The sequence below is a fragment of the Ostrinia furnacalis genome, unplaced genomic scaffold (assembly GCF_004193835.3).
Source record: "Ostrinia furnacalis isolate ACB-3 unplaced genomic scaffold, ASM419383v2 OfSCF2235, whole genome shotgun sequence".
NCBI classification, from domain to species: domain Eukaryota; kingdom Metazoa; phylum Arthropoda; class Insecta; order Lepidoptera; family Crambidae; genus Ostrinia; species Ostrinia furnacalis.
This window is the reverse complement of record NW_021132474.1, coordinates 174,346-195,687: the sequence shown is the minus strand read 5'-3', so window position 1 is coordinate 195,687 and position 21,342 is coordinate 174,346. Positions and strand designations below refer to the sequence as shown.

The following is a 21,342-nucleotide window of genomic DNA, read 5'->3' as shown; positions in this document are numbered from 1 at the left end:
GCGAGCGATAAGGATGGGTAGCTTGGGGTCATTGGACAAAATTCTACGTGCTCACGGACCAGGCTTTAGGAAATTCGATTAGCCTGTCCCTTTTGAAATAGCCGTGTTTATCTGAGCAAGTTGAGCTTGTCCGGTATCCACTTAATTTTTACCTTAAGATAATAAATATAAAGTAATATGTAATTGGATACATAACTGCTACGTTGCCCAATTATTACTCGATGAATACTAACAAAGCCTCCAGGATACCGAATTACTGATCGAAGCGGGTACATTAACTTTAGGTAAATCCACATCATCGATTCAACTCAAAGAATTATGACGGAATAAGCATTTAAATTTGATTCAAGCTGCAACTTGCATCATCTGGCTAATCTCTGCATGCTGTCACGTCGCGGTAGATAATCCTAAAATTATGTAATTTTTCTAGTCTCACTTATGGATATGGGGCACCACTATCCTGTCTTACTTGTACTAGAATTACGAACGTTAATTAAGCGAAACTGACATTTTGTAAAACTGTACCTATTAGTGAAATATACGGCATGATAAGAAAATATACTCTTGTTCAGTGCAATTAAGACATTTATTTTAATATTAGTTAATTGTTTATAAAATTATTTGACTATACATAAGAATGTTTTGTAAACTGACTTGTAATATTTTATTACCCCCAGATAATTGTAACAAATTTCCATTAGTGGCGTAGCAACACCGACGACGCAGGCGCCGCACACGGCCGCGTGGCGGCTCCTTGAGACACTGACTAAATTAAAGCGGTAATATTTATGACAATCTGCATGTTTTATTTTATTTTTATTATGTTATTTTAAAATTTACGCTTGTCTCATTATTCGATTACTAATTAAAAATAAAACATAGGATCGATTCTAAAGTATATAATCATTCTAAAGTCATATAAAACACAAATAGTATATCAACAATCGTAAATAGGTGTGCCATTTAAATCATACATTCTCTCTGTAACCCTATAGTTAGTACATGTAATTAATTCATGTTGCTGTTCGCAGCAATTACATCTACAAACGAATTGTGATTATAAACGTGCATTACAACGTAAAATATTGTTAATCATATTTGCCATAACATAGGTATTTATTAACTTTTAACATGTACCACATGCCATTCTGTGCGCAAATAACAAATGCAAAATAGAGTCCTATGATTTTCAAATATTAGCAAGACGTTGAACTCTATATCTTTAATGTAATGCACTATGGAAAACGGGAACAATATTTTCTATTGCCAACTATTATATTTGTCACCAAAATATATCATGTAATTAAATATCTTTGTATACCATGTTTAATTTGCAAATAAATTGTGATTATTATCAGTTAATATTGCTGTTAGTAATTATCAGGAAAAATCAGGTGATTTTATTCTGGTGACAAAAATCATACTCTTGATTTAGGAACATTTATTAAATTTGTAAGATTTAGCGAACGTATTTTGTACTAAAATGTACCACTTCACTGTTACTGACTAGAGTCACCTGTTGGGCTTGCGTAAATGCTAATACATAATACAACACTTAATACGAAAATCGGCAGTAAAGAACCCATTTGAAAGTAAAACAGGCTGGAGTCAAATAACTCCAATGAAATCAATCACATGACACAATAATAAACAATTCATAAAATTGCAAAGATAACACTTAATTTATAACTATCTACTTTGGGTATTGTTACATTGCTTCCTCTAATAATAGAAAATGTTAGCAGCAAAAATATTGTATCAATATTATAGAATATAATTATCACTAACTTGGTGCATGTATTTATTTTTTGGTGCCAAAGAGAGCTGCCAGTGGCAAGTAAGAGTATAAAATATATTATTAATTATCACATTTAATAGAAACATCCCCTTTTCAGAATTCATACTAAGCATATTTATCTATCTACAACTACATATACAACAAAAATTGTCCTATATCATTGAGAATTCGAGTGTGTGTTCTCTGCAATAATAGTATTCATGCATAAGTCTTTGACAGGAAATAATTCATCAATCATTACACTTATCACAAGATATTAAACTTTTACAATCAAAATATCATCTCATTATCCTTAATTCAAGCAAAGAACTTTAATAGTATACTTATGAAATCTGATTTATTACAATTTGTTAAACTTAAAGACAATAAGTACTACACGCACATTGTGCATAACAATAGCTGAGAGGTGACTATAGACACCAGTGACTTCAGAATCTTTCAATTTACATCTTATTTACATAGATATAATACAGAGTTGTTATATTAGATAATAGAAACTTCGCTAAATCTGAAAGAATGTATGCTACTGTGAACAGGGAAAAATTCACTTTGATTCTGGCTTGTCGGGTTTGCTAGGCTCCGCCTTCTTTTCGTCGTCCTTGAACAGAAGCGGCGTCATGCCCAGGAAGCAGCCGATCGTAATGCCTATCACTCGGCCCTGTAGGGGAAATAAATTGCAGGTTGAGAATTAAGATTGGTGGTGTGTTGTAGACTTGTAGTCAGTAGTTAGTATAGATTGTAGATTATTGGTTACTGGGTGGAACAGTATTATCGTTATTAATCTCGAATGATCTGAGTAGGTAGTAACTATAAAATTATCACTGTCACGGGATTTTGCAACAAACTGCTGACTGTACCACTGACGAAAACATTGTGCAAATGCGGGTGAGTGAAGAAAATTCATCGCGCTCGAGCAGACGACGCCGCATTTCTTCAGTCTGCCCGCGATCAGACTCGTGCAGCCGTAAAACGTCGGGAGGGTAAATAATCTGTTTACCATTAATAAAGTGTTCTTTATCATTATTAAAGATGGAGGAGGTTTTTACCCAAGTGGGGCCACAAACAAGAGATACAGATTAATTGAATGACACTGTAAAAATGTGGAATATAAAGCTATAATAATAAATAAAAAGTGTTCTTGTTGCAAAATCCCATGACAGTGATAATTTTATAGTAAAAAAATGCAAGTTTAAAATATTAGGTAGAGTAACTATTTGCTATCTGTGACACAAGAACATGTCATGGCCCACGGGAGCAGCGTTTGAGGTGGTGTGTGCAGTGGGAGCGGCACTGACCATGTTGGTGAAGCGGCGCGTGACGGGCATGTCGAGCTGCACGGGCGACAGCGCGGGCGCGCCCAGCCCGATGAGCGCGGCGGCGCGCTCCACGTAGTACGACGAGCCGATGCCGATGACGTCGCTGAACGTGTTGCCCAGCGCCGCCGCCGCCATCGTCGACAGCGTGATGTACGCGCTCATGCTGCTCTCTATGCTGTCGCCCTGCACAACACGATACAATCGTGACATTGTATTTGAACAATAGGCTAGTTTCCTAAAAAAAATTTTTTAGTCCGTCATGTTAATATCAAAAAATATTGGACACATATATTTTTATTTGTCAATCTAACAAATAATTACATAGTTATGGTGCGTTGAAGTTCCGCACGACGTCACAACGTGCGGCACTTTTATGCACGCATTGACGTCATGGGCCTTTTCTTATGAACTTTGGCGCGCTTTATCTCTTTAAATTTTCATTAGTTTGAAAAAGTGAAAAATACGTGTAGAGTATTTTTTGATAAGTTAACTGACGGACTAATTAAAACTCTTGCTTTTTGACCCAGGAAACATCCCTATTCAATGCTGTAGTTTAATGAATTGAGCTTCAGCATTGAACTGTTCAAATTGACTTGTCACATCAGTGAGGTAGATATGGAAATAATTAACTACTTTTAAAACAAATTTTAACTACATCTAACATCTGTAATCACATTGTATTTGAGATATTAGATTGCCCATTTACTTAATATTTTAGACATTTTTTTTATGCTACACAAGGCATTTGACCGCAATCACACCGCAATTTGACATATTGAAAACAAACCTGTGGATTTTTACAGGTGATAAAATTGTTCATGATTTCAAATGAGTCATATAAAGAAAATTGTAGACTTAAATAAAAAAAAAAAAAAAAATATTACCATGAGGCCCATGAGTAAATCAGTCTCTGACAACATTATACAAAACATTATGATGTAATGTTGACTCATAATTAATAACTGATTCATTCACATTTCGCACTGTGTAATTATTGAATTGTTGTATACTAAACAAATATCTATTTCTGAAGTATGTAATGCTTTTCAAACTCTTTAATATAATTTATTACATCCGTAATGTTGCAAGAGGTGCTAATCATTTACTAACTTAAATTAAAAGAAACACTCACCGCAATAATCATAATGAAGTTGTCCAAAAACCCAAAGCCAATGAATGGTATAGAATTGGATAATGATACTGAAAAAAGAATATGTCGTTTTAGATGTTATTGTATTATTCCAAACTAATCTAATAAACATCTGTTTACTTACAGTGCAACAGCTCCTTGGTACTGGGTTTGGGTATAGTAGAAGCTGAAATACAAAAAATGGTATTTATAATAAAGTTAAGTCATTTCCAAATGAACATTAAGAATCATTGAATTCTCAAAGAAGTTATTTATTAGCATGAAGTATGCCAGTGATAACACTGCAAATTGTAAAGTCAACATAATTAACTGGGGCATTAGATAACACAAACTGTAGCTTGTAGTTTTTGATCTAAAACTTTGTCAACTAACCATATTTCTTCTTCAACCAGTCTTCAGGCACAGGGCAATAGGTTCCCGTTGGATCGACGTCTCCCAAAGAAGGGACTTTGCTAGGTCTCCCTAGCTTACTTCTCCAGCGTAGACCAGCCAATTTGTCTACAAAAAACATTATTCAATAAGTACATCTCCGAATAGTTTGGAACTCTAGGAATAAATCAACCTGCCTTCAAATTCTTCCTTGATTCTATTGGACTCGTATTCTTGTAATGCAGAAAATAACACTTTCCGCTCTTCATCTTTTAAATGCAGCACAAGTTCAGTGGCGTGCACTTTTGTTAAGGGCCCTGTTAGTTGGGTTTGTTCGTCGAAGTCTTTAGATGTAGGACCTAAGCCTAATTTACGAATTTTCATTGCTATTGGGACAAATATTTGGGACTTTGAATACACCACTGTAGCACTATGTCGCACTTGTAAGTTTGATGAAGGATTTTTGTGGCAACATGAATTGAATCGAATTAATGGCCGAGTACATAATCGTTTGATTACACGTGCTGCCGGCATATTGCAACTAAATACTTTAATTTAGCACAACAAATACAAATAAAATTCTATTTCCGACGTTCAACTCATTTGATGTAAGAAAAAACACGTTCCGTTCCGATCCACGATGTTAACTGTCACTCAAATTTATTTATTTATTTGTAATAGGTATACAAACAGTTTACAGTCTGGGCTTCATCGTAAAGAAAAAGTGTTAATTACATACTGGACCGTAAGCCAAAATTAGTATACACAGCATGATAAATTAAATTAAATTACAAGTACTATCCAAAAATAAATACAGTTCTAACTTAACTCTAACAGTTACAACACAATATTATGAAATTTTATTAGATATTTTATACTAATTGCGGTGATTACGACGGAAGCAAAAGATTACCCAGAAGACATTACCCACCGTTCCCACCGGGAGACGCTGTCGTTTCGTCATTTTTGAGCAAGTCGGATATAGCCTTTTTATACTGAGGAAATTTACTATTAAATACATCTATGTCCTTGCCCGCACGAGCCAACTCATTATATGCGCGACACATCCTGACTAGAGGGTTGTAGTAAGAAGTATTGTTTTTGTATGCCTGTATTGCGAAGATGTTAGACTTCGACCCACGGGATCTATGTCTGGTATTAATACTGAGTGAGGAGAGAAGATCTGGAGCATCTATCCGGGAGTGCAAGATTTTATGCAGATAAAGTAGGTCGTATCTTCTGCGGCGGGTACTTAGAGGAATTACGTCAAACTCCGTTAACCTTTCACTATAGTCTTTTAGTGAACGACCGTAGTGATTCTTGCGTGATATGTATCTTAAGCATCTACGTTGGACTCTTTCTATGTTTTCAATATGGACGTTATAATATGGAGACCACACCGGGCTGCAGTATTCTAGAATGCTTCTGACTAAACTATTAAACAGATATAGCACACTGCGAGGTTTCCTAAAATCTTTCGTAGTTCTTATTATAAATCCTAAGGCACGATTACTTTTTTTAACAATTTGGTCGTAATGTGGACGGAATGTTAGCTGCTCGTCGAACAAAACACCTAGGTCTCTGACGGTGTCCCTTCTGGATATTAATTGATCGCGTATGTAGTAAGAGTGTACAAATCTATTTTTCTTTTTTGTAAAAGTGATAACACAACACTTATCTACGTTGAGGGACATTTTATTGGATGAGCACCAATCATCGATAACCTTTAGATCGTTCTGCAGCACCAGAGCATTACTCTTCCTATCAACACTCGTGAAAATCTTGAGATCATCGGCATACAAGAGGGCATGAGAGGATAGTCTGTCAGTCAGGTCATTGATGAACATGACAAATAGGAGCGGTCCAAGGTGCGACCCTTGTGGAACCCCAGAGGTGACCTGTATGGGTGAAGATGTGTAACCCTTCACAGTAACGAGCTGAGTCCTATTTTTTAAATATGATATTATCCACCGTAGCAGACATCCGTGGATCCCATAGTGGGATAGTTTCTGGCAGAGCAAGGAATGGTTAACCTTATCGAAAGCTTTGCTGAAATCCAGATAAATTGCATCCGTTTGGCCTCTAACAGCAAAAGTTTGACAGAGATAGTTTTTAAAAACTAGTAAATTACTAAGTGTCGATCTATTTTTAACGAAGCCATGTTGTTTGTTCGTGATATACTTATTCAAGTGAGAGTAAAGAGTAGTGTAGACGAGTGACTCAAATAATTTTGCCAAACAAGAGAGGATGCTTATAGGCCGATAGTTAGCGCATGCTGTTTTATCACCCGCTTTGAAAATGGGTATAATATGTGCGACCTTCCAGCGTGTGGGAAAAATACCAGACTTAATAGATTTATTAAATATAATGGCAAGAGGAGAACACAGCTCCTCAGAGCAATATCGAACAAATTTGGGTGGAATATCATCTGGACCAGGGCCTTTACGCGTGTCAAGTTGTTTAATTTTTGTGTCTATATCTTCCGCGGTAATTTCAATATTATGCAAAGAGAAATTAGGCACATCAGGCATGTCCACCAATACAGCAGACTGAGTGCACAAGTCATAAACTGACCCAAAATATTCCGAAAAGAGTTCACAAATGCCTTGACCATCCGAACATGTTTTATTATTGAATGTCATTTGGTTAGGAATAGTAACACCACACTTTTTATCGTTCACATAACGCCAGAATGCACTAGGATTTTCGGGTAGAGACTTCTCGAAAATAAAGACACATTATAAAGTTGGTAATATTAGTTTTTCAAAATAGGGACTTAAGGGGTAGTTTAAAGTTCAATTCGAATTAATCCCGCTAAAGGAAATATTACTAAAAGGGATTTGTTGTGTTTAATAATTAATGATGACCTTTTGCTAGACCGGAATTAAACACCATTGGTGGGTGGGGTAGAAAGGGATATTAAATGTTACTTTGATATTAACCAGAAAAAGGCTACAGTGCCAAGATTTCACTTAGCGATAAATATTTCCATTAAGAAAAACTAAACTAAGCAGAGCTATAAAATATGAAAGATAGTTTATTTATTTATTTTTTATTGGGCTATCAACATGAGATACAGTATTAAACACAATAGTAATTTTTCTGATGATTTCTGCTCTTCAATTATTTACTTTAAGTTAAAGACACATAGATAGGACGACAGAAAATTTATATCCTTATATTTGACGACGCAAATAACTAAAAGCGGACTTTAAAGACGTGTATGTATGAAAAGCGAAGCTATTAATATCAAATATTTATACATAATGAAAGATAAAAGTAAATTAAAGTACAACTTTATCTTAAGTCTCAAATACTTTCATCCCTCTCACGTTTAAAGTGGGACATTACTCAAGCATAGCGGAAATTCTATTGAGCGACAATAACATATAGACCTGAAATAAATAAATAAATAAATAAATATCCTTAGACATTTTACACTGCGCTTCTAGTCCCAAACTAAGCAAAGCTTGTACTATGGGTACCAGACAACGGATATAAACATACTTAAATACTTTTTTTTGTAAATACATACTTATTATACATAGAAAACACCCAGTCCAATACAAACAAATATGTTCATGCACACAACTGTTTGTACTGTGCGGGAATCGAACTATACACTACACCAAACGGCAGACTCCTTCCTTTACTTCAAATTAAACTATGTAAGTAACCTCTGTTGTTTGTAAGTAGTCAAAGGATATTCGGCCTAATAAAAAAAAAATGTTATTTCTTTCTCTCTTTAACGCAGAAATAAGTAGGTAGCCCCGCAGTTTTGCCATAAGTTCTAGCCTAGCTTTTGCATAGCTTCGCTTTAAGCTAGCAACCGGTTGAAATCAGCGTTCGTTAACTAAGTCCAGTCGCTGTTTCTAATTAAACCAATGCGTGATATTCGGTCCACATCACGACTTTGATATTTTACTCCTCACTTAGCTTGTTTCACGTCACTGTACACGTACAGAGATGTCAGTTGGCACAGTAGCTAACAATCCAGTTAATTGCCGTTTCTGGAAGTGAAGTGGCTCTATCCGATATCTTGATAACGTATCTTAATCTAAGATGTAATTTCAATCAATAGAGCATGCGGTTATTTATTATACCAAAACGTAAGTATTTCTGAAGATGAATGGATGGATGGTTCCTTTTTAAATTATGTGTTTGTGAACTTATACTTTCACTAAACTTTAAAAAATTTATACCAGAACGGCACATACAGTGTAATTAGTATTAGTTGTTTTTTATCAAAAACTATGTGGAAAAAGTCACAGGCAAAAGCTAGTGTTGCTATTAGTTTTCTGAAGAAATTAAAGAAAATATCTACCTTTAGTGATGAAATATCTGTACAAATTCTAAATTATATCTGAAAGTCGCTGCCACATTCTAAACTTAGAAAAAATATTTACCGTTTACTCGTTTCGCTTTTGAAACGTTTCTAAAATGCAAATCTGATGGAAAACCTATACACCGACCATTTGCACTGACATAAAAGTTATACCCTGTATCGTTTGATCGCTTCAACGTATTTACCGACAGGGCGTATGCAAATGGTCGGTCGAATTTAGCGCTGTTCCCAACCTGTCACACCGAAACGAATAACACTGTTACTGTTACTCGTTGGGAAAAAAATCTATCTTTATTTATTGGGACATTTGTTTACCTATCTTCACAACGGTTCACTTAATCATCATCATCATCATCTTATCTTATCTTATCTTATTTAGGGCCGCGCATGAGCGCAGTGCACGTCGACCCATTGGGATCTTTTGTGCTATCATCATCATCATTTCAGCCACAAAAAGTCCACTGCTGAACATAGGCCTCCCCCAATGACTTCCATATCGCCCAGTTGGTAGCGACCTGCATCCAGCGTCTTCCTGCTACCTTTATAAGGTCGTCGGTCTACCTTGTGGTTAAGTACCTTTAATGTCAGGAAAGAAAAGATGGCGTTAAATGTACACAAAGCGCAAAATATGTACATTAAAAAATTAAATTACTTAAGTAAGCTAAAGCTGACGTTCAGAAAATACAGGCTACAGTGTGACCGGTTGGGAAGATGGACAATCAAATATTCTAACGAGTAAACGGTATTACTTGATGGTAGTTTTTTTCCCAACGAGTAAGAGTTACACGTTTCGGTGTGACTGGTGGGAACAAGCGGAATTTAGTATCCAATACTGTTCCATTTAGGTATTGCTGCCTTTTATTAGCGTACAAAATCCATCCACTACACTCTGAGCGACAGTGTTGTAAAATATCGTTATAGTAGATAAACCCTATCTATATCGATTTTACTCGAGGGTACAATATAGCTATCGATACGTCTGGATGCAGCACAGGACCGGTTGTTACTTTTTTTTTTATCTACAACGAGGAAGCTCTTGGCCTGTATCTCACCTGATGGTAAGTGACGATCAGGCCGAAGGTGGAAGCGAGCTTCACCCGGAATCCTCAACCACGGAGAAACTGGCTACCTTACCTCTAACCGCCGGAACACAACAATGCTGTTAACATTGTTGTTATGGCGACAGACTTAGGTAAGACGGTGGTAGCTAGCCAGGCGGACTTAGAACAAGCCCTACCACCAACCAAATCGAATAGAAAAATCTGCCCCCACTGGGAATCGAACCCGGGACCTCTGCGTCTGAAGCAGGTGGTCTTACCACTAGACCACAGAGGCGGTTAAACTCTTTGCTCTGATCCAACAGTGGACATTTTTCGGTTGAGGAAAAGATGATAGTTATTGATACACCTTTAGGTATAAGTGTGGTCGTTCCCATAGAACCGAGATCCCGCCTCGCCAAAAGTTTTACGAAACACTACTTGATGGAAACCTTATGAAAACTTTCATTGTTATCTAGATTTTCTGGTATGCCTGGATAACACCTGAGACTTATTTAAAGAATAATAACAGTTCACTACAGAAACTGATTTAAAAATCGTCACATATTGTATAATTTCTAATGAAGGAAGAGCCAAGCCATTGTATACAAAAAAATAATTATATTATTATCCCTTCTTGCTAGTTAAAGAAATGACGAATCACGTTGCTATTACCACTCCTTTCCATATTTACGTATAAACCGCTATCGTCATTTAGATCATTCGTGATTGTGTAGAACAATACCAAAATAATAGGTATTATCAATCATTTCCCTTGTTAACTCGGCTTGTGTAAAAACATGTTCGCGTGCTACCAATTTACACAAAAATGTCCAATGCCCATAGTTTTTTATTTGCGTTAATAGAATTCTTTGTCCAACTTTGGCTCGTGGGGTCATAAAAATAGCTAAAACCAGTAGAACTTGGCATGTCTAAAAAACGGCTGGATTTTACAAAATTTGTTACTACCTACGTTGAGGTGCTTACTTGCGGACTTTTTGCGGCATGCCTTGGTAATATAAAGCAAGAAGGACGTGGAAGTTAGCAAGTAAGGATTTGTACTTTTTAGCCTAAATTAAGCTAGTAATAGAGCTGTTAATTGCGTTATAATTGATGAGGTTATTTCAGCTAATTTGGCTCTGAAATTCAACAAAACAGATTATAGAATAGCCTTTTAAACAAGGGATATAAATTACCTATTAGATCTCGAATTTACAATCTTAATCGTATTATTTGGTTTTCTTTGAATCATATTAAATATCATTACATTTTAATTGAAATATATAATATAATAAAGTTTAATGATATCAGTGTAATTTGCTGAAATAACAAACTGAAATTAATGTGGTACGTTCTAACTAAAATACATGGAACATTCATTAAAATAGTTGGTTTACTTTGGTTACGAGTATTTCAAGGGAGTTCTGTTAAAATTTAATTTAAATCTCGAGATAGTTTGTAAAAACTTCTATTGCATACCACGCAGCGGCAGTTATAATGTTAACTATTCTATAGTTCGCATTGTTGACTGCTGGCACGCAAAGGAAAAGCCAAATTCATTGGCTTCAAAAGGTTCTAGACAGTTTATTAAAAAATAAAAAATACACCATTATTAATTTTAGGTCTAACAAGTTCATATCTGTTTTTGAGAGTCTAAATTGAACACAGCTCAAGCTGTCATAGAAGCTAAATGCGAGTAGACACTCATATCTTCAGCAAGTTTTCAGTTTTCTAATATAATTTTGATATCTTTAAAAACTTTAATTATTTAGATATTGTTTTGGTCAACTTACAATTGTTTTTCTTTGAAAACTTCAACTCTCTCACGTCAAAACATCATCACACAGAATAAAACAAGTCGTTTCGCTATCTGTGTGAAAGTATACATAGGCTTAGATCTTTAAAAGTATGCAAAGGATTTTGATGCGGTTTTTTAATAGATAGAGCGATTCAAGAGGAAGGTTTATATGTATACTTAGCACCCATACGAAGCCGGGGCGGGTCGTTAGTTGTTCAACAAACCATTGATCCCACCAAAGTCATTCAATATTCACACATAAATTACATCCAACTATAAATCAAACGTAAAAACATCACCGTGACTAACGGCGAGTTGAAGCAAAAACTTATCGGATCAAATCGGCATTCGCTATCGGAGTTGACAGCGATAAAGTGGGCAGTCCAACCGTCAGCTGGCAGACAGTCACGAGTCAAGCTCAAGGCTAAACCTTAACCCTGGTGCCCACTGCACCCATTACTGTGATTACAATAACAAAGATGTCAGTCCTCTGGAAGAGATTGGGTTGAGACAAGGTTTACATTCTCAAGACAGTCCAAAGAAGGCCATTCTATTTTATGTAGCATCATCATTTTAGACATACTTTCTGATGTACATTTTAGGCCTCAATGATTTACAGATTTACCGATTTGAAGCGACCAGCATTCAGTTGCTTTTTTAAATGTTTACACTAAGTTACTAAGGTTTCAGGTATTGCTTACTCCTAGATCAGAGGAATGGTCTCTTCTACCACTAACCCTTTAATAAACCCTATAATGTATTTTATGTCATAATATATTTTTCAATATTCTACGACTGCAATCACATCTGGAATTTAACTTATAATGGTCTTGGTAATCAAACATAAGACAAAGTAACATGAATTAAAAGCTTTGAACAAAATTTCAAACTACACTCCTACCCTTTTATCACTAACACCATCATAAACAATATCTCATCTAGCAACCACTACATCAATGGTCACATCAACGAGCAGCTAGATTACAATTGGATTATTCAAATCTAATATAGTGGGTCGGGATTTGTACAACCGCATAAACTATAAGCGCTATAATCGCGTTTGAAGTGCTTTATCGCTGCATTCCATCACGACTATTGAAATGTTCCAATACAAATATTTATTATAATGAACATGAAAGTTAACAAATTACCACTTGTACTCTATTATTTGTTTTATCTTGAGCTCCATAGTATTTATACAGACTGGGTCTGAAATACGCCTCAGGTCATCCGGCTACGATCAAAAGCGAATGAAAACATTAAATTAAAGCAAGATTTTGCAGGTGAAATAAAGTAACAAAACATTTTTGGACGTCATGATTTATGACGTACGACACATTTTGTGATAACTCATCATGTCATGACAACTGCCTCTAGTTTTACTGCTGGGTACCTATAGTTTTCCCTGATTTTCCTCATATATTATTTTACGGCGAATTAAAACCAACGGGACTATGGGATGGGAGGTGTGACCTCTCGTTCCCACCGCTGCAACTCTTGTATTAATAGCCAGGTTCTACAGCTTGACCTCTAATAAAAATCCAACCAGTGAAGGTCAGGTTTGGCCTATTGGACCCGCAACGAAATCAATCAGAAGAACATAGAATTACAAGCAAACGTACCTTTGATCATCAGTCAGGAAGTGGTGGGCCCAGCCGGATCATCTAGCTGGGCCTACCAACGCCGCGTCTTCCAGTCCATGGTCGCCACAAGAGTTAGAGAACCTCTCTTTCCCATCAGTCGTTTATAGCGAGTACTTAGGTATACCCCGCCAACTTCGCTGTAACAAATAAGATTAAAAGTCAGTGTTTACACCGCTTCCTAATAAAATTTTAGATAGTTCCTTCGTGATTTCTGTTTCAAGATCTGTCAACTCAAACCAAAACGTTATCAGCAAGTGGTGAAACTGGTCATATCTTTCTAAAATTGAAATTGATAAATCTAAATTATCTTACACTTCATCTAATGAGTTCATTGTTTTATCTATCAACTCCATTTGTGTTATAAATATTTTATGAATTGATCGTAAATTATTAAATGATGCCTACGGCTAGTTTGCTAACCGTATCAGTTGATTTGAAATAGTTTTTAATGGATTCAGCGAAACTAATCGGCAAAATGTGATATGATTATTAGAGATATGAATCAAAACATATTAATGTAATAAATTGTCAATTGTTTTAATATAATTTTTTGCTACTTAGTTTAGGTTATTTTATTTCCTTCCTTACTATGTAAACTATCAAGTTCTTGCTTTGATAGATACGTAAGCACGCTCTATCGTGAGCTTTTTTAAAGTTCTGCGGCTTCCTCAAGACTCTCCAGTCATCTACCTAACTGTCTTTCTACATTTTTTACAGGTGACAGGCGAATAGTTTTATTATGTAAACGAACTTACTACGTTCTTACTGTTGTTATGTCATAAAAAGAAAGGCAGTGATTTTGGTTGTTTAGAGTTTTAGACGGTTCATTATGAAATTAAAAGGTATTAATGTGTGAATATTTTGTAGGTACTAATTAGTTACGTTATTTTAATTATCATCAAAATATTAAGTATATTAAGCGCAATACCTTATCCTTATTATTTGTTTTGTCTTCAAATGGTTTTGACTATCTGCGTGACTTAGTTAGAGGCGTTGAAGGGAATCAGGTATATTTTAAAGTAAAAATGCGAAATAATTTCAACAGACTTGTGTACTGATCGAATCCAACAGACAGAGAGTAAAACAAAAGAATGCCGTATGATTTTTCACTGTCACAATATCCAAATAGGTTTTATATCACTCGCGATCGCGAACATGCCCCCGCGCGTTGAAGGCTCGTCCTTCAACCGAAACGTCTTCTTCTGGGAGCAACGGAACAATCTTGCTGAAGCTACGCCGTACGACGCCGTTCGCAGTTCGTATGTCAGCGACGCGACATATACCATCACTGGCTCCAGGAAAGACTTTGACAATACGCCCAAGTTTCCATTTTAGAGGTGGAAGTCCATCTTCTTTCAGCAGAACAAGCGTGTCGACTTCTAGGGAGTACTTGCATGAATGCCATTTGGCTCTTTGCTGAAGTTCTGCAATGTACTCTTTGCTCCATCTCGTCCAAAAGTGCTGGCGTAATTGCTCAATGCGTTGAAAGCGTGTTAGCTTGCTGATAGAGCAGTCTGCGTAGCTCGAGTTCGGCAGGGCGGTGAGAGGGCGGCCGACGAGGAAGTGGCCGGGCGTGAGTGGCGTCAGGTCTGCGGGGTCCGACGACAACGGAGAGAGTGGCCGAGAGTTAAGTATCGCCTCGATTTGCACTAAAGTGGTAGTGAGCTCTTCGAACGTAAGGTTACAATTTCCCAGCACTCTATTCAAATGAAATTTAACTGACTTAACGCCAGCCTCCCAGAGACCTCCAAAATTAGGACTATACGCAGGTATGAAATGAAAATTAATACTTTCCTGCGCCATGTCCGAAGCCAACGAATCACAATTGCCTTTTAAAAATTTCGAAATCTCGTTAACCGCTCCTACGAATGAGGTACCGTTATCTGAGAATATGTGAGAGGGTTTTCCTCTGCGTGAGATGAATCTGCGCAGCGCGAGAAGGTAATTATTACTTGTTAAATCACCCACTAGCTCAAGGTGTACCGCTTTGGTCGTGAAACATACAAAAATTGCAATGTACGATTTAATAAGTCTACAGCCACGGCCTGTGCGACTAGCGACAGCCATAGGACCTGCATAGTCTACGCCTACACTATCAAACGGGTATCCACCTGGTTGAAGTCGCTGCTGCGGCAAATTTCCCATTAATGGGTTAAAAGTCTTACCCTTCATGCGATTACAACGTACGCATTGACGATAACATTTTCTTGCTAAGTTGCGGCCGCCTATCGGCCAGTAAGTTTCCCTAATGGTAGCCAACAGCAGTTGAGGGCCGGCATGCATCATTTTTTTATGTTCAGATTCGAAAATTAATTTAGTTACTAAATGAGTGGACTGTATAATAATAGGATGTTTCTTTTCAAATGAAAATTCTGAATTAGATAAACGACCACCAACGCGAATTAAATTATTACTATCTAAATAAACGTTGAACTTAATCAGTGGGCTTTTGCTAGGCAAATCCTTATTTCCCATTAATAAACTATATTCCGGGAATGATTGCATTTGCGATTGTCTCAAAATTACAATTAGTGCTTCATTTAATTCGCAAGTACTTAAGAAGCTAGTTCTTCGCATCGTTCCCTTTTTGCAATTATTTATGAACCTAAGCACATAAGCCACAGTGCGTTGAAGCCTAGAAAGTTTTGAAAAACGACTAAAATCAATAAACTCACTTTGAGTTGCATTAGTTACAATCAAGGTTACTTCCTTCCGAGTTTCAGGCAAATCACTGGCTGTACTAGGCGCTGTTGGGGTTGCAGGCCAGTGCGACGAATCGTGTTTTAAATAATCTGGTCCGTGCCACCATAAATTAAGCGACTGAAGAGATTCTATACTAACTCCACGAGATATTAAATCTGCGGGATTATCTTCAGACGGAACATGTCGCCAAGTACAGTTACCGGTTTTGTCTAAAACTTCAGCTACGCGATTGCGTACGAATGGTTGCAACTTCGAAGGCAACATTTTGAGCCAACCAATGAGGACCATTGAGTCTGTCCAAAAAATAACTTGGTCGACTTGCAATCGTAATGCAGCAACTGCTTTCTCGTATAAACGAGCACCCACTACGGCGCCGCATAGCTCGAGGCGTGGTATTGTTGTCGGCTTGATTGGAGCGACTCTACTCTTGGCAAGCAATAAATGGACTGAGACCTCACCTTCACAATTAATGCTACGAACATAAACACAAGAGCCGTACGCACGCTCAGACGCATCCGTGAAAATGTGTAATTCCAGCCGCGAAGCTGAATCACAGATAACCCGTCGCGGTATACGTAGGCTGTTTAAACCCGGGAGGCCTTGGACCAGCTCCCTCCAGGTTTGCTTTATGTCCACAGGTAGCTCATCATCCCAAGACAGTTTCTGTAGCCATAGTCTCTGTAATAGAATTTTCATGAGGATGACACAAGGTGAAAGAAGACCTAATGGATCAAATATTTTCGCAATTACAGAAAGTATATCACGCTTTGTGTCTCCTTTGGCTATTGGACTGAACGGAAAGTAAAATTCGTCTAAAACTGAGTGCCACCCGAGGCCCAGTGTTTTACCGGCGCCAGACTCACAAATGTTTACATCGGGAGATGACTCATCAGTCTTAGGCAATAATTGAGGCTCATTAGACTTCCATTTTCTGAGAGGCATGCAAGCAGAGGCTAACTCAGCTGTTACCTGATCACGTATGTACAAAACTTGTTCAATTTCATCACCACCACTCAAGAGATCATCAACGTAAAAATCGTGGATAATAACTTCACCTATTTGAGTGTCTCTACATTCTAGACCAATTTGTTTTAGGCAACGAGTAGCGAGAAATGGAGCACTAGCGGTGCCGTAGCTTACCCGGTTCAAAGCATAACATTTCAGTTGCGAATTGGGTTGATTTTGGTCACGCCAAATAATTTGTTGCAACGGTCTGTCTACGGCATCGACTTCTATGCATCTATACATTTTCTCTACGTCTGCTACAACCACATACTTATGCTGCCTAAATCGTAAAAGGATTGAAAGTAGGTCATCTTGAACTGTAGGCCCAATCATTTGAAGCTGATTAAATGAAACACCTGTAGTGGTTGGACTACTTGCATTAAATACGACGCGAAGTTTGGTCGTAGTGCTACTCTCACGAAGAACTCCATGATGAGGGATAAAGTAATGAGGGACCGATGTGATCGGTTCGCACTCGGTCATGTGACCTAACGATTCGTATTCTACCATGAAGTCATTATACATTTTACTAAATAACAAATCTTTTTTAAGTCGACGTTCTAATGATAACATACAATGTTTCGCTCGCTGATAAGAATCACCTAACACGCTTGGTGTTTGCTTTAATGGGATCCTAACACAGAACCTACCGTCTGAGAGGCGAGTTGTATTCTTTACAAAATGTTCTTCACATTGCTTCTCCTCTGGAAAATAATGAGATGACTGAGGGCTAACTTCTTCGAGCTGCCAAAACCGCGTAAGTTGGGCTTGAATGTCATCTTCAGTGCAATGTGAAGTCAATGGATCAACCTGAGTAAAGTTGCATTTAATGTGTGGAAAATCAGATACACGACCGCGACTGACAGGGCCGGNTTCTAGAGCAAAGATACAGTAATAAAAAATATTTGGCACACAACATTTTGAATCGGTTTTTAAGTCAACGTAATGCTAGTACTGTATCTGCAGGTATTTTAAAAGGTTTTATAGACACAACCTCAGATTGTTTAAACGCCTTAATCAATTTAGGAATAGATGTGTCTACGTGGGACATAATCATAATACATCTGTTGAGTTCAAAACTAGACCCCGAGACACGCAAGGAGTGGGAACTGCACATTGCTAGAACGGTAGCGTCTGATTGTTTACCAACTTACAATCAAATGAAGGATTTCTTGTACGATAGGTTTCGCGCTTTGGAATGTATCGAGCCTAAACATTTCAGTAAACAGTCAGCTTCCAATGTGCATACCGGGCAGAACATTAGTCATACTAGGGTTTTACATGCGACTAATGTTCAAAAGTTTTCTTGCGAGTTTTGTGGCGAGGAACACAAATTATGTTTTTGTAAAGAGTTTGCGAATTTGGGTTTTGAGAACAAACGAGACTTTGTTATCAAAAACAAAATGTGTTATAACTGTCTAGGAAGCAACCATGGTGTAAAGTTTTGCCGATCACCCACCAATTGTAGAGTTTGTAAAAAACGGCATCATTCTTTGCTTCATTCAGGGCAAGCCCCCACTTCGACTGCTGGTTCAGGGTTTTTAGGTCAAGTAGTAGAAGAAGGCGCGGGGAAAGACAACAATCTAAAAGGTTTAGAACAGGATACGCAGCCAATTGAGACTGCAAATCACATGGCATGTTGCGCGAAGACTAAGAGCAGTCATGTGTTATTGGCAACAGCATTGGTTGACGTTAAGTCTAGGACAGGCCAATATCACGTGTGTAGGGCTTTAGTAGATCAAGGCTCTCAAGCTTCATTCGTGACAGAAGCTACGGTCCAAGGTTTGGGACTAAAGAAAATAAATGTGACAAATAATATATCAGGCTTGGGTGATGCGAAACCTTCTGTGTTTTCCAGATCTATGGTTTCACTTACACTTAAATCTAAACTAGATCCGAGTTTTGAAATCGAGGTGAAGACGTATGTTCTTAGCGACATTACTTCTTACTTACCAGGACAGAGAGTTTCATTAGACAATTGGGTTGAATTATCGCAGGTTTATTTAGCTGATCCGCTATTTAACGTACCGAACAAGATTGACATTCTTCTGGGAGCAGACGTATGTAGTCAGATATTAAGAAATGGGTTGTTACGGGGTCCTACGGGTTCGCCAGTGGTACAGTGCACCACGCTTGGGTGGATAATATCTGGACCGATAAATACGGCTGCTGATGAAAATCGTGTTACAGTGTTGCATGCGCGTGTAAAGGGATGTAGTTCAAACCGCTCTAAAGATTTGGAATTGGAAACTTTATTTACTTCAAAAGGGTTAACATCGAAAGAACAAAGACGTGAAGGAATCTTCGCTGCGCCCACTCGTCGGCGTGCAAATGGAGAATACGAAGTGAAGTTACCATTCCACGTAGAAGTGTTTACCTGTAAACAAGAAGAAACATCTGTCAGAAAATTGAAAACATTTAGGACAAAGATTTACCACGGAAACAAGCTAAAGAACAGAAGATATTACACAGAGGATAATACACAGCTAGAACACATGAAGTTAAAACAGGAAACTAAGTACAATAAAGAACTAGCAGTATACTTACATCATGCTGTTATGAAGGGAAATAGATCAACTGCGAAAGTGGTGTTTGACGCATCCGCAAATGGAGTCAAACTGCGGAAGAAAGAATAGAGCAAACAAATTAGGAATTTAGAACAAATTAGGAATTATAGAACAAATTGGGAATTAAAGTACAAAAAGGGATTTATAGTACAAAAAGGGAGTTATAGTACAAATTAGGGATTTATAGTACAAACTAGGGATTTATAGTACAGATGAGGCATTTATGGGACAAATGGTTATGTAACAGAGAAGAGTTACTAAGGTTATTAGAACAAAAAGAACAAAAAGGACAAAGAAGGACAACTGGGATTTCAACTATAAAATAAAAGAGGGACTTACCTGAAACAGGAACAATGATGAATTTCAGTACTCGGTGAATTGCCGCTGCTGTCCGCACCTGTAAAAAAAGAAAAGTTATATCTATCGGTTGTATGGTATCACATCTATTCAATCCATTAGGATGGATAGCAACTTGCTTAAGCGAAGAAGTTATCAAGCAGTGTGGATAGCTGGAATAGGGTGAGAGAAAGAACTTACTGGAGTTAACTAAAGATGGGAATACTTACCTTTTAACGAGTTACCACTTAGCTGTAGTATCCACGGTGGTATGCACTCGATCAGACGATGCTTTGCAGGGCTGCAGGGATTCTCAGATGCCTTCAACATTGCTTACGCTGCTGGGGTTTATTTACGCGTAATCACTGCATCAGGGAAATTCCCGTTGGGCTAGTTTGCTAGTGTCAAAACTCCGTTACTTCCGTGACAAATGAGTAGGTATATCGCAGTTTAAGTTTGTGGAGCTGTTTGGATGTCTAAGTTGTTAGTAGTGTGTATGAAGGTTTTTCAAGGGTTTTTAAGAGAACAAACTATCATACACTAAACTCGAAAACAAAAAGGGTTTTATGTTCATATAGGTACGTAGGCCAATCTATGTGAGAAAAAACAGTTCTTCACTCTCTAGTTCAGTTCGTGATTTTTAGGTAGGTAATAAGTTCAATTGATATTTTATAGACATTTTACAATTTTCATACAAGGTTTATTAACAGGCTCATAAAAGTTCTGACCCGGCAGTCGGGGATACAATTTTGTTGTAGGATGACTTGTCTCCAAGTACGTGGTTGTTTGGCAAGATTTTCTAGGACAATCCCTGAACTGATGGGATGACTTGTATTTTGTAAATGTAAAATGTGTAGTTTTAAAATTGGTTTTCACTGGTTAATAAGTAATTAACTGTTAAGGAATGTTATATTATTTGATTTACTATAGCCTGACCAGGAACATAAAAACCCTGGCATAGAGGCGCGTCAATTGCATTTGATAGTGCAACACTGAGTACAGTCGTACCTGTGTTAAATTAATAGGCTAACTTGATGTATCAGGATTCAGGATTACGGGCTAATTTGATATTTTCATGAATTAACGAAAAAATATTATTATAGGTAACCTGGTTTAAATAAATAAAATGAAAACATCAATCGAGCTAGTAGGATTTATTTTATTATTCATCAATAATCAAATTCAGAACTTGAATATTCAACTGCAATGTCTGCTCATGAACGCTTCAAACTCGGTACTTCTTTCCCAATTCCATAAAATTCAACACTTAGAAAG

The 21,342-nt window shown here is 37.2% G+C and overlaps 2 protein-coding genes across 2 annotated transcripts; both read right to left on the bottom strand.

Moving 5' to 3' along the window:
• Positions 1-348: 348 nt before the first annotated feature.
• On the bottom strand, positions 349-5,267 carry LOC114354853 (uncharacterized). Its single transcript, XM_028307424.1, has 6 exons — positions 4,831-5,267; positions 4,637-4,762; positions 4,389-4,430; positions 4,247-4,314; positions 3,094-3,297; positions 349-2,456 (listed from the first exon to the last, which is right to left on the bottom strand). The coding sequence occupies exons 1-6, from the start codon at positions 5,165-5,167 to the stop codon at positions 2,343-2,345; spliced, it is 891 nt and encodes a 296-aa protein (XP_028163225.1). The 5' UTR covers positions 5,168-5,267; the 3' UTR covers positions 349-2,342.
• Positions 5,268-5,317: 50 nt separating this feature from the next.
• Positions 5,318-21,018, bottom strand: LOC114354852 (uncharacterized). The gene is made up of 2 exons (XM_028307423.1): positions 20,993-21,018; positions 5,318-6,761 (listed from the first exon to the last, which is right to left on the bottom strand). The coding sequence occupies exon 2, from the start codon at positions 6,478-6,480 to the stop codon at positions 5,557-5,559; it is 924 nt and encodes a 307-aa protein (XP_028163224.1). The 5' UTR covers positions 6,481-6,761; positions 20,993-21,018; the 3' UTR covers positions 5,318-5,556.
• Positions 21,019-21,342: the final 324 nt, after the last annotated feature.

Coding starts and splice junctions, on each gene's coding strand:
- LOC114354853 (XM_028307424.1), bottom strand. CDS start 5,167: ATGCCGGCAGCACGTGTAATCAAACGATTATGTACTCGGCCATTAATT. Junction 4,315..4,388: donor TACCAAGGAGCTGTTGCACT/GTAAGTAAACAG, acceptor TTCTTTTTTCAG/TATCATTATCCAATTCTATA. Junction 3,298..4,246: donor ACTTCATTATGATTATTGCG/GTGAGTGTTTCT, acceptor CGTGTTGTGCAG/GGCGACAGCATAGAGAGCAG.
- LOC114354852 (XM_028307423.1), bottom strand. CDS start 6,480: ATGTTCATCAATGACCTGACTGACAGACTATCCTCTCATGCCCTCTTG.